The sequence below is a fragment of the Alosa sapidissima genome, chromosome 17, assembly GCF_018492685.1.
Source record: "Alosa sapidissima isolate fAloSap1 chromosome 17, fAloSap1.pri, whole genome shotgun sequence".
Classification (NCBI taxonomy): Eukaryota; Metazoa; Chordata; class Actinopteri; order Clupeiformes; family Clupeidae; genus Alosa; species Alosa sapidissima.
The window spans coordinates 31,838,915-31,851,414 of record NC_055973.1 but is presented as its reverse complement, the minus strand read 5'-3'; the positions used below and the strand labels follow the sequence as shown (position 1 = coordinate 31,851,414).

General features: G+C 46.8%; 1 protein-coding gene across 1 annotated transcript in view; it reads left to right on the top strand.

Annotated features, from left to right (window-relative positions):
* mllt10 (MLLT10 histone lysine methyltransferase DOT1L cofactor) overlaps positions 1-12,500 on the top strand; it is a 76,611-nt gene that overhangs the window by 22,183 nt on the left and 41,928 nt on the right. The window contains 3 exon segments of the mRNA XM_042067373.1: positions 997-1,086; positions 5,581-5,679; positions 6,438-6,771. Of these exon segments, the coding sequence (XP_041923307.1) occupies positions 997-1,086; positions 5,581-5,679; positions 6,438-6,771 (523 nt within the window).

Genomic DNA, 12,500 nt, shown 5'->3' with positions numbered 1-12,500 from the left:
ATAATAGCAATATGATGATGACAATTGTGGGCAAATCAATTACAGTCTACATATAAGTAGTCAGGTGGAGAGCTCTTACCGTAACCGTACAGAAGCAGGGCAAGAACATTACACTACTTTGATAGTGAAGAGGCAACAAGGTTAACTAACAATTATTTACAATTTTATCATATTTGTATTATTTACACAATATTGATTATTCTATTTAAATGTCACGTTATTGTCAATTTCATCATATTTTTACAAACACACGCACACGCACACGCACGCACTGCTGGAGTATGTAATTGATGCCATTATACATTCTGTTTCTGTGGCCCTAATATCTTCGGCTCTCTCTTTTTGTCTTTGTGTAGCTCTGTGATCCAGTCAATGAGAAAAAGCAGGAAACGTTGTTGTGAAACTAATATTTGATTGGGCCTCAGCACACTGGGCTGAGTTGGGCAACAGGAATCAAAAGGCTATAGTCAAAATATTTTTTTTAGTTTTGGTTTTCGATTTATTTGTGCAGAAAGTGTTTCCTCTCCTGATCTTGTCTCCAAGCTCCTTCAGAGTCCTCCTTGTCCAACAGGCTCATCTTTGGTGGTGTCTTCCAACTGAATGAACAATAGACCAGTGTAGGAGTGAAAAAAACTCTTGAAAAAATATCCTGTTGCAATTTCTTTTCCTTGTTGAACAGGGTACATGGAGATGAACAGCCTCAGATTATTTAAATAGGCTAGTGGTACCACTGGTGAAAAGGAATCGGCTTTTTTTTACCCCACAGCTTCCAAGAGGTGCATCTGGAAGGGCATCTCCTCTTTGAGTCTCTTGCTCTTGTTTTCAACAGCATTGTTTTAATGACACTGTCTGTTAAACATTTTTATGCTCTATTTTTTTTTTAGCCATATAATCATTCTTATGTCTCAGTTTCAGGCCAATTTGAGTTTTTTTTTTTTATATATTATTCTTGACAGGAGCTAGATTATTTTTTTTTTGTCCTCTTTCACCTTCTAGAGGAGGAGCAGAGGCCGTGGTAGTAGGGCTCAAAGCTTAAGCGATTCCTCCTCTCACTCTTTGGATAAACACCATGACCAGGACAAGAAGGTAAGGCAGCCCCCCCTCCCTCCCCTCCTGCCTCCCCTCCTGCCTCCTACCCCCTCACATACGTTCACACCAACCTGGCCCTTTCTCCACTCACTCCCACTATGAAGTGTACTTAGACAGGGAAGCATAGATATGGCCGTGAGTACGGTGGGGGTTTAGGTCTTTGACGAAGGCTTATTTTCATAGTCGATTTTTTATTTTATTTTTTCAGATTAATCGGTTAGTTGTTTGGTTCATAAAAGGAAAAACAATGGTGACAAAATGTTGATCAGTGTTTCCCAAACCCCACGGCAAGTCCGCAAATACCTTTTTTTGTCATAGAGGACTAAGTACACAACAAGAACATATTAAAATGTACTAACTTGGCATTAGAATTTTTAGGTATTTTGCTTCAAAATTACTCAAGCCGGTTAGTCAATTACCAAAATAGCTGACAATTTATATCATAGTTGACAACTGATCAAGTAATCACTGAATTGTTGCAGCCGTATAACAGTTTTTGAACCCCAGTAGTTTGAGGCACAATGGGTCTAAGCCTGCATTTGGAACATCATCCACTCATCCACGACATTAATAGTATACTATATATGAATGTATAGTATGTATTTAAATATAGTCATTAATAGTATACTATATATGAATGTATAGTATGTATTTAAATATAGTCGTTATTCACTATATAGTGGGCTATGTAGTGAGGCAGTGGATGCTCCAACTGAAGGCCAAGTTTAGGCATGTCGTATTGGGCCACCTAAATGGAGCAGGAAGGTCCAAACTGAGTGTGCTTAATTATGTACAGTGATTACAGTGTTTTCGTTGTTGCTGCATATAGATTTTTTACGAAAAAGATGCTCGTTTGATTTCCCTGAAAGCAATCAGTCATGCTCCTTAGTCGCATTGAATATGTGCAATCAGTGTTTATAGGTAGAGCAGCCATTTGTTCCACCAATTTTCTCAGAGATGTATTCCCGACACGGCCATATCGAATGGAACATGCACACAGATCAACCTTATTCAACCTTCCCATCTAATTCAATTAAGTCATATTTGTACAGCATTATCAATTACTGCAGCAGTGATGGCTAATATGTCCGCTCGGGGATGTAATGTGCTTTTATGCCCATGTACATTCCCATTATATCACTGCATTAGTTTGAAGAAATGGCCAAAAAGACAAAAGATGTACACTTCATAGTCTTCGATGGATGTGTGAGAGAAAGGTGCATGTCGGGCATTTCCATCGATGATTTTTCTTTCTTTCTTTTTTTGCCTGTGTTTGTAGCAACCTACCATTGGCCATTTTCTGTTTTCTACATTATGACTTAGAAAAAGTCATCCATACCATAGACTGTATTGCAGAGTTGGTTTGGTCTCCTCATCCCATTAGGTAGATATATGGTGCTTTGATATCATTTTCTGTTCTCTTGGTTTATTGAAACAATGACGAATGACACATGAAATTGTGCATTTTAATTGTATTATCACATCATTCTAATTGAATTGTTCAGTTAAACTTGATTTAAGAGGATTTCACTGATGTATAACTTGACACTGGATTTGTCATTTTGTTATTTTGTAAGACATGAATTTTGAAGCAAAATTGTACCATTTCACAGTAATACATTATTAAGGATATTGAGGTCAAAAATTAAAAGATTATTAAGTCTAGTGATCAGTAAAACAGATTAATGGTTTATGATGCCAGTTAATGTTCCAGAATAATGGGTTTTTTTTTTTACAGTAAGTTTCAGTCACTACACATTATTTAGGGCAAATTTTTGAAAGCCATTTTAATCTTTCTTTTTAATGTTTTTTTTTTTTTTTTTTAAATACCTCTAAAATTGACCCTAAATGGTGACGAAGATTTTGTGATGAGAACAGACTGCACCTTTAGACGATATTCAACGCCGCGCTCGCTTGCGATATTTGTTGTAGGTTAATCTTGAAATATGCCAATGACGTGGTGATCCTCTTATTTTGTGAGTATGCAGGAGGAAGCTGGAGGAGAATGGGGGCTTGTGTTCCCTCAAAAGCCCTCTGGTTGGGTCGGGCGGCCCCTCCTGCCCCAGCTTTTGTTGCCACGTCTCATTTGCATTAGCAAAGGGTCCCCCATCCCCCTACCTCACTTCCCAGGGGTCAGGGGGCACTGAGCTCAGATGTATACCTAGCTAATTCCAAACCCTGGAGCCAAATCACAATGGCTTCGCCCCTCCCCTCCCCATCTCAAAAAAAGTATGCGAGCCCCTTTCGTTTTTACCCCGTTCACAAGAATTCTGTTAGCCGGCTGTTTCTAGGCAGTGAGTTTTTTTTTTTTTTTTAAGGCATGATTTTGTATGGTGAGCATTACATGCCACTTTCTTTAGTCTTTCATTTTTGTTTTGTTTTGTTTTGTGTTTTGGCAAGTGGAATTTTAATCCACATGGCCTGTAGCTGTTGAGTGAGTGAGTGAGTGAGTGAGTGAGTGAGTGAGTGAGCGAGCGAGCGAGCGAGGGAGGGAGGGAGGGAGGGAGTGAGAGAGTTGTCTTGCCACGGTGCGGCTTTTAAAAAGATTCCCCAAATTCACCAACCTGCTGCAGGCGTTGATAAATCATGATAATTATCTTCGTCCCATTTGCTCGTTCCCGCTGCTGGCTGGTCTGACAGGAACAACAGGGGGAGCGGAGTGGGGAAAAAACAATCCATCTATTGAACCTCACACTCTATTCATCTTTTGTGGCTCGCTGAAACACGGCCGTCCATTTCTGGATGGCAAATGATCTCTAATTATTCGCTTGGTGACCGCTCGATAAAACACCTTCGGCTCTTTAGTGATGACGTGCGCAGAGCTTCTGGCCGGTCCGGGGCGTCGAGCGGCTATCGCGGCGGACCATGGAGCCCCGCACACCGGTGCCCCGTCCGTCAGCGCCCCTTCGGAGGAATGTTAATTAGGACGAAGGGATTCCTGCTTCCGCTCCGGCGTTAGCGAAAGAGAAAGAGCCATGTCTGGCGTCTGTCAAAAGACCCTTTTCTAGCATACCTATTCTACCTAAGGACCTTTTCCATCGTTGGATCTTTTGTCTTCTGTTTGTGTTGTGCAGCGACGTTGTGTTTTCATTATGCGCCGCTGTAGCGATGGTGGTGTACAAATTGCTTCAACATTTGGTCTTTGTTTGTTTGTTTGTTGTTTGGCGGATGCCAAATAAACACATTTTTATCACATAGCTTTTCATCTGCTTCTCGGCTGCAACCTCCACAATGCAAACATGGCACGCCAGTGTTGGGCCCTAACCCAGTCTGTCGAATGGGACAACATTGTATGGTTCCCCTGTGTTGGAGGAGGTAGGCAATGAGGTTGGTGAGAGTGGTGCATTATGGGGGATCGGTCAGGTGCAGACAGGCTGCATGGGTCTGCTTTATCAACCGTTGAAGCCTATGGGCCTGCCGGAGAATAACATTGACCAGGTCTCTACTGGCCCTTTGCCTACACAGAGTAGGTCTGAGTAGACCAGGGGAAACTACACCAGAGAAACAACTAACAAACAACAAACACATACCACATTTCGATTTTGATTTTTGATTTTGATTTAGATTACTTCAGGGGTCGACAATTTTTGCTATTCTTGAAGAAAGTGCTATTCTTTTATTTATTTTTTTTATTCAAAACTCTTCTTGGATGTAAAACTCCCCAAAATAAACACACTGACCAGTTTTTTTTTTCTCTCCAAGTGATGGTCATTGTGAAAGAAATGGCATATCTCGTACAGTCACACACACTCACACAGACCACAGGGGCTGATCTTGGCACTTGCACAGGAAGTGAGGGCAAACCGTTATCAGTTCCAGTGTCATAATTGTTGATTATAGCTGACAGAGCAGTGGGGGGAGTAACCACTAGTAACCATGGCACCAGCATTGACAGAGCCGCCACAGAATGTGCAAATACACTCGCTGGTGTCTTTGAGGAGAGCTGCATAATTTCACAGCTCTGGTCTGAAGATCAGAGGAGGAAGGGGCTGGAGGTGTTCGATTGGAACATGAGGTGTAAATTTGTTCGCCCCACCCCCACCTCCCTGTCCTTAGTGAGAATGTCAGCTCGACGAGGCTGTGTCACAGAAGCAGCAGTGTAAATTGAGCTGTGTGGAGCTGATGGTCCAGTCAGGGATTGAGTGAAATCTCTCACATCCAGCTGTAAGGAACATCATTACTCACAGTTCTTAAAAAAAAAAAAAAAAAAAAAACTCTTCACTGACGGTGGTGATTGTTCGAGGGTTCGGAAAGACATGGAGTTGTAGCTTATTCTGATCTGTGTGGGCCAGTCAGGAATATTTTTGTTTATTTGTTATTTCTTGTTAACTAGTATGTGCTTTCATGATTTTGAATGCAGAGAAGATGACCCATGTTCTCCTTTGAGGGGAGGAAGGAAAAAAGTGGCCTTTTCCGTTTGGCCTCCATCCCTGTCCTAGATCTCTCTTCTCAGTAACACTCTGTCCTGTGTGTTTGTGTGTTGACCTGCAGAAACACAAAGAACGAGACCGCCACAAACCAAAGCACAAGAAATCTCTGGAGCTCTCCCCCTCACTTGTCCAGGGTCATCTCATGGTCACTTCTGAGAAGGTGAGCAGGTTTATTTTTACATGAGAACCGGCCAAGTCTGCGTTGCTATGCCCGTCACGTTAAGAACATGCGGTTCTGCACTGCACATGTGTGCTTGTACTATACACACTATACGTAATTCTAGATAGAGGCACTTATACATTTTAATTGATTTCTACTTCCTAGAATATAAGTTATGACCATTGTTAAGTGTCTGATATGTGAACATGTGGAAAGTCAGTGCATGAAGACTTGTCTACAGACAGCACATGCTGTCTGCTATGAGGAAAATATGACTTAATCACATTATGATGATTTTTTAGTCATTCCAACTACTGCTGGACCTTGGACTGAATGGCATCGATTTTTTTTAATGTGAATATCGACCAATGTAATTTATTTTAATCTGAGTATTGACTCATTCTCGGCTCCTTAAAGCAACACCAAAGAACTTTTCCTTTGTCGCACGCACGCTATTTGTTTATCCAGCTCCGGCTTTGCAAATAACAATGTCCACAGACAAGGTAGAATATGTTGCATGATTTTATGAAAGTACGATGTATTGCGACATCAGATGCAAGTCAAATTTGTAGTTTCTTATGTCTCATTCCATCGAACTACAGATCCGCTACCCGATCTGGCAAACTTACATAGTGCGGTTATAGCCGATAGAGGGCCGCAAAGCGAATGCAGAAGTGAGTTGATAAACCACTGAAACAATTTTGGAAACATTATTTTAAGGTACAAAAAACTCTTTGGTGTTGCTTTAATCCCCGTAGAGCTACAACAGTGGCAGCAGCAGTGCAGGTCCGGTGTCATCCATGTCGGGACCCGTGCAGAAGCGCATGGAAGACAGCAGCGCCCGTTTCACCACCGCCAACTTCCAGGAAGTGTCCACCCACGCGGGGGCCGGGGGCAAGGAGGGCACAGGCACAGGCACGGGCATGGGTACGGGCCCAGGGGCAGACGTGAAGGCTGCCGAAGGGAAGAACAAGAAGGCCAACAGCCACTGTCCCGCGCAGAGGGGGCGGAAGTCGGCGGCGGGGAAACCTCTCGTTGCCGTGGTGACCGCTCCCACGTCCTCGACGTCGTCCTGCATCCAGTTCCAGCAGAGTGAGTAACCGCAGACGACCGCACACACAAACCAGATCTCTGCGCTCTTTTTGGCCCGCGGTCTCTGCTGCACAGTGAAAAGCTGTAACATGCGAAGGAAAAAGTGGAGATGCAGGACCACTCTGACATGCTGGGACCGGTCATCAATAAATTAGCCAGACATTCAGGGTGTATCTGACAGTACAAATTATTTTGACCTTAACATTTTATGGCGAAAGTGTTAAGTTGTATTATGGCAATGGTTTTGTTCATTCATCAGAAATGGCATTACCAATCAATTTGGATCAGAATTATTAGTTTTTAGTAAGCTACTAAGGTTAGCTATTTCCATGCTGTTTTTCTTTTTCACTTGTATTAATTGAAAATTCAGCAAACTGAAATTAAATCTTAAAATGACTGGAGTAACACCACCAAATAATCTAAATCAACCAATCTTTTCTTAAGTTATTGGTTGTGGTGACGGCGGTCAATTCTTCATATTACTTGCATTATGTTCATTTTAATTTGCATTACTTGACGTTCGTTCCCTTTCACAATCCCAGTGCGTACGGTCCTAACATGCATGTAGTGACTAAATTAATTCATTCTCTATAGCCTCTGGGCTGTTAGCCACTTCGCTGGCGCGGGCCCCAAGTGGGCTCCTTGAAATTGCTCGTTCCACATCTAAAGCCCGACCTCATAATGTTCCCCTAATGTTGTTGCTGTCTCCCTGTAATTTAACAGCTAGTGCAGGGTTTTCATTCTCTGGGAACACATGTTCTGGTTAAAGCTACATTCGATGCGTTCTCTTAAAAGCATCTGCCAAACGACTTTAATGTATGGCTTCCCTCCGTCGTCAGCCAATTGGAGTGCGAGGCTCTCTCTCTCTCTCTCTCTCTCCCTCCCTCTCTCTCTCTTTCTTTCTTTCTTTCTTTCTTTCTTTCTTTCTCTCTTTCTCTCTCTCGTTCTTTTCCCCCGAACTCGGAAAATCTGACGGATCGGGACGGGTGAGGGCTGAAGGCTGCTGGTGTGTTGTGACAGGGCTGGACGATGTCCAGGCTCGCCAGGGCAGCGTGTGGCGGAGATAAGGCTGTCGTCTGGCTGGAGGCTGCTGCTGCTGCTGCCGCCACTCTAATCTCTTTTTTTTTTTTTTTACTTTGTTAGAGGGAAGCATGGGAATATGGGGGCTTGGTCGGTTCCGCTGATGTTCCACAGAGGGGCCTTCAAAAGTACTAGAGGCTTTCTCTTTCTTTCGCTCATTCCTTCTCTCCCTCTGTCTCTCTCTGTATCTCTCCTCTCTCTGTTGTACTATCTCTCTCTCTCTCTCTCTCTCTCTCTCTCTCTCTCTCTCTCTCTGTCTCTCTCTTGGAAAATGAGCGTCACTGGCGTGGCATGGTGTAGCGTGGCGAGGTCCCCATCTCTGTGGGAGTGGCCCCTCAAACAAACACCTCCTTCCTCCCCTGAGCAATGCTGCCATAGCTCACTTTCTCCACCGCCACCACCAGCACGGCGGCCCCCATTCTGACGGACGCCGGCACACCAAGGTCACGTCTGGAGATTGGAGACTCAATCGCTCATGTGTTGAAGGGGAGTCTGGTGCCGCGTGGCGCTCTCTGGATGACTTGCAGAGAAGGAAAAAAAAATGTGAGGGAGCTGGACAGGGAGGGAGAGATGGAGGGAGAGATAGTCCCAGCTGGACCAGTAGACTGCTGGAGCGGGCCTGTGGGAGATGGATTATCTGTTGGGTATCTGGAACCGTCCAGCTGGACTTAAACTCGCTCTCACACAAACATGGGCGAGCTAGTCTTAAACGTTTAAACTCTCACTCTAACGATCAACACAGGCACTCAGGAATGAGTTAGTCTTAAACGTTTAAACTCCCACTCTAACGATCAACACAGGCACTCAGGAATGAGTTAGTCTTAAACGTTTAAACTCCCACTCTAACGATCAACACAGGCACTCAGGAATGAGTTAGTCTTAAACGTTTAAACTCCCACTCCTAACGATCAACACAGGCACTCAGGAATGAGTTAGTCTTAAACGTTTAAACTTGCGTTGTAACGATTAACACAGGCACCCAGGAATAAGTTACTCTTAAACGTTTAAACTCGCACTCTAACGAACAACACAGGCACTCAGGAATGAGTTACTCTTAAACGTTTAAACTTGTACTCTAACAAACATCACAGGCACTCAGGAATGAGCTAGTCTTAAACGTAAAAACTTGCGTTGTAACGAGCAACACCGGCACATGAGAAGGACCTGTATGGGAGGCCTCAGTGCCTTGCCTTGACAATGTGAAGGCAGGACATTTGGAGTCTTCACCAATACACTTTTGGTGTCGTGGTTCTGTCGTCCTGCCATTGGTTGATACATAACACATCAACCCCCCCAGGCTCATCCTCAATAAAGTTGTGCCCAACTCAATCAGACGTCTATGGCTAGAGCTTTCGGACGGACTGAAATAATCTTGTTTTATTACTGTAAACATGTCCCGGTTCCTCTGTCGGTCTGGTTGACCCTTCACCATGGGAGGGCATTTATTGCTACCCGCGTCCAGTTCCAGGCCATGGGACACCTGATGCCACGACCAGGCTGCTGGAGACACAGTGCGACAGCTGGCTGTTTGTAATGAAGCTGATAACAGCGATCGGAGCGGAGAGCAGAGAAGGATCTGTAGTAATCAACGCTACAGAGGCAGATGGAAAGAGAGAGAGAAGGAGGGAGAGGAGAGAACGGAAGGGAGAGTGCATGTTTATCTGTTCTCTATTGAAAGATGGGGAGAAAAGTAGAGAGAGGGAGAGCGAGTGAGTGAGTGATGAAGGCCATGTTTTCCTGCTTTCCATTCTGCTGTGCCTCCCAGCCAGCGGTCACCTTGAGCTTCACCTCCATCCCCAGGGTCAGTCTTGACCCGCTCGCTGGTGTTGGGCCTCTGCAGCAGGGCCAGGGAGGAGAGGAGAGGATGAGAGGAGAAGGGAGGAGAGGAGAGGGGGAGAGGAGAGGACCGAGGAGGAAAGGGGGAGAGGAGAGGACCGAGGAGGAGAGGAAAGGGGGAGAGGAGAGGACAGAGGAGGAGAAGAGAGCATGGGAGGAGAGGAGAAAGGGGGAGAGGAGAGGAGGAGCAGAGAGGATGAGCGGAGAGGAGGAGAAGGGAGGAGAGGGAGGGCTTGGAGAGGAGAGAACAGGTGGAGCAGAGAGGAGGAGAGAGGAGAGGTGAGGAGAGGGGGGGGGGGGGGGCTAGTAAAATTGGGAAGCCAAACCCCAGCGGCCTCCTGAACACAGCTGTTAAAACACGCCGGTAACTGTGGCACGGTGCTGTGTGTGTGTGTGTGTGTGTGTGTGTGTGTGTGTGTGTGTGTGTGTCTAACTGTGGCACGGTGCTGTGTGTGTAACTGTGGCACGGTGCTGTGTGGGTGTGTGTGTTACTGTGGCACGGTGCTGTGTGTGTGCGTGTAACTGTGGCACGGTGCTGTGTGTGTGTGGCATGGTTTCCGCGCTCCCTCTGGCCGAGGGGAGGCAGTGATGGAGAGGGCCATATGTGGGTCAGCCTGCTTTATGGAGGTGGCTTTGCATATGCACACTGGAGGAGCTGATGGATGTGTGCACTGTGCACATCAGCACGGGGCCGCGCCGGGCCGCGCCGCCTCACACGCCGCCTCACACGCCGCCCCGCCTCACACGCCGCCCCGCCTCACTCCGCTGGCCTCTCCCGACGCCGCCTCACTCCGCTGGCCTCACACGCCGCCCCGCCTCACTCCGCTGGCCTCTCCCGACGCCGCCTCACTCCGCTGGCCTCACACGCCGCCCCGCCTCACTCCGCTGGCCTCTCCCGACGCCGCCTCACTCCGCTGGCCTCTCCCGACGCTGCCTCACTCCGCTGGCCTCTCCCGACGCCGCCTCACTCCGCTGGCCTCTCCCGACGCCGCCTCACTCCGCTGGCCTCTCCCGACGCCGCCTCACTCTGCGCTAGTCTTAAACGTAAAAACTTGCGTTGTAACGCTCAACACCGGCACATGAGAAGGACCTGTATGGGAGGCCTCAGTGCCTTGCCTTGACAATGTGAAGGCAGGACATTTGGAGTCTTCACCAATACACTTTTGGTGTCGTGCTTCTGTCGTCCTGCCATTGGTTGATACATAACACATCAACCCCCCCAGGCTCATCCTCAATAAAGTTGTGCCCAACTCAATCAGACGTCTATGGCTAGAGCTTTCGGACGGACTGAAATAATCTTGTTTTATTATTGTAAACATGTCCCGGTTCCTCTGTCGGTCTGGTTGACCCTGCACCATGGGAGGGCATTTATTGCTACCCGCGTCCAGTTCCAGGCCATGGGACACCTGATGCCACGACCAGGCTGCTGGAGACACAGTGCGACAGCTGGCTGTTTGTAATGAAGCTGATAACAGCGCCACCTCTTCTGCGACTCCACGCCGCCTCTCCCGCGACTCTACGCGATTAATTGTGCAGCCCTAGTTGAAAAGTTGAAAATACGTTACGGATGGTAGAGCAAATATCTCTGTTTAGCTCTCTAGACTCCCACCGACACGGGCACCTCGCCACGCTACACCTCGCCACGCTACACCACACCACGCTACACCTCGCCACGCTACACCTCACCACGCTACACCTCGCCACGCTACACCACACCACGCTACACCACGCCACGCTACACCACGCCACGCTACACCACGCTACACCTCGCCACGCTACACCTCGCCACGCTACACCTCGCCACGCTACACCACACCACGCTACACCACGCCACGCTACACCTCGCCACGCTACACCTCGCCACGCTACACCACGCTACACCTCGCCACGCTACACCTCGCCACGCTACACCACACCACGCTACACCACGCTACACCTCGCCACGCTACACCTCGCCACGCTACACCACACTACACCTCGCCACGCTACACCACACCACGCTACACCACGCTACACCACACTACACCACGCCACGCTACACCACGCCACGCTACACCACGCCATGTCAGAGAGAGTTGAGAGAGAGATGTGAGCTGTGCTTTTGTTGAAGGCATTATTTAAGGGATTGATTTTATTATCAGTTCACTTTGGTTGCTCTAGTGTAGTTCACATATTGCAGTTTAATATAAAAAAACAAAAAAAACAAATTCAAACATTGTTGTTGTGGCTTTGTTAGCTTTAAGGATTTAATGTTCTTAGAACATGAGAGATTTAAAAAAAAAAAGAGAATCCCAGAGCGTTCCAAGATAACAGTTTTTGGGAGAGGTGCAAAACCAGGTGGATTAGAGCGAGTGAACTCCTCCACTTAGTATCTATGATGTGGGGCCGGCTGCGATCGGAGCTTATTGTAGTTAATCTCTCCAGCTGTTCCTGACTCCGGGCAGCACAGCTGTGGGGCTTACGGGGCCTTACGGCCACCTCTCCGCACCTCGCGCTGCTCCTCTCATCTCTCGCCCATACGTTTGGGCCCTGGCCAGACCCAGAGTTTTATCAGCACGGCTACTCCCAAGGAGTGGAGTCCTTGATCTCACGGTTATATCTCTCCTGCTGTATGAGCAGCGCAGAGGAACTCTGTGTCGGTGGGTGTCCTGCAGGAATGAGCAGCGTTTTTATCCTTCGTGAACCAGAACAAGGAATGCAGGTTTCATCACCAGTTAAAAAAAAAAAAACGTTTATTTTACGATTCCTAGTTTCTGATAGTTTTCTGGTTCGGCAGATGTCATGATTTCTTCTAGCCATGCTGATTTGATACG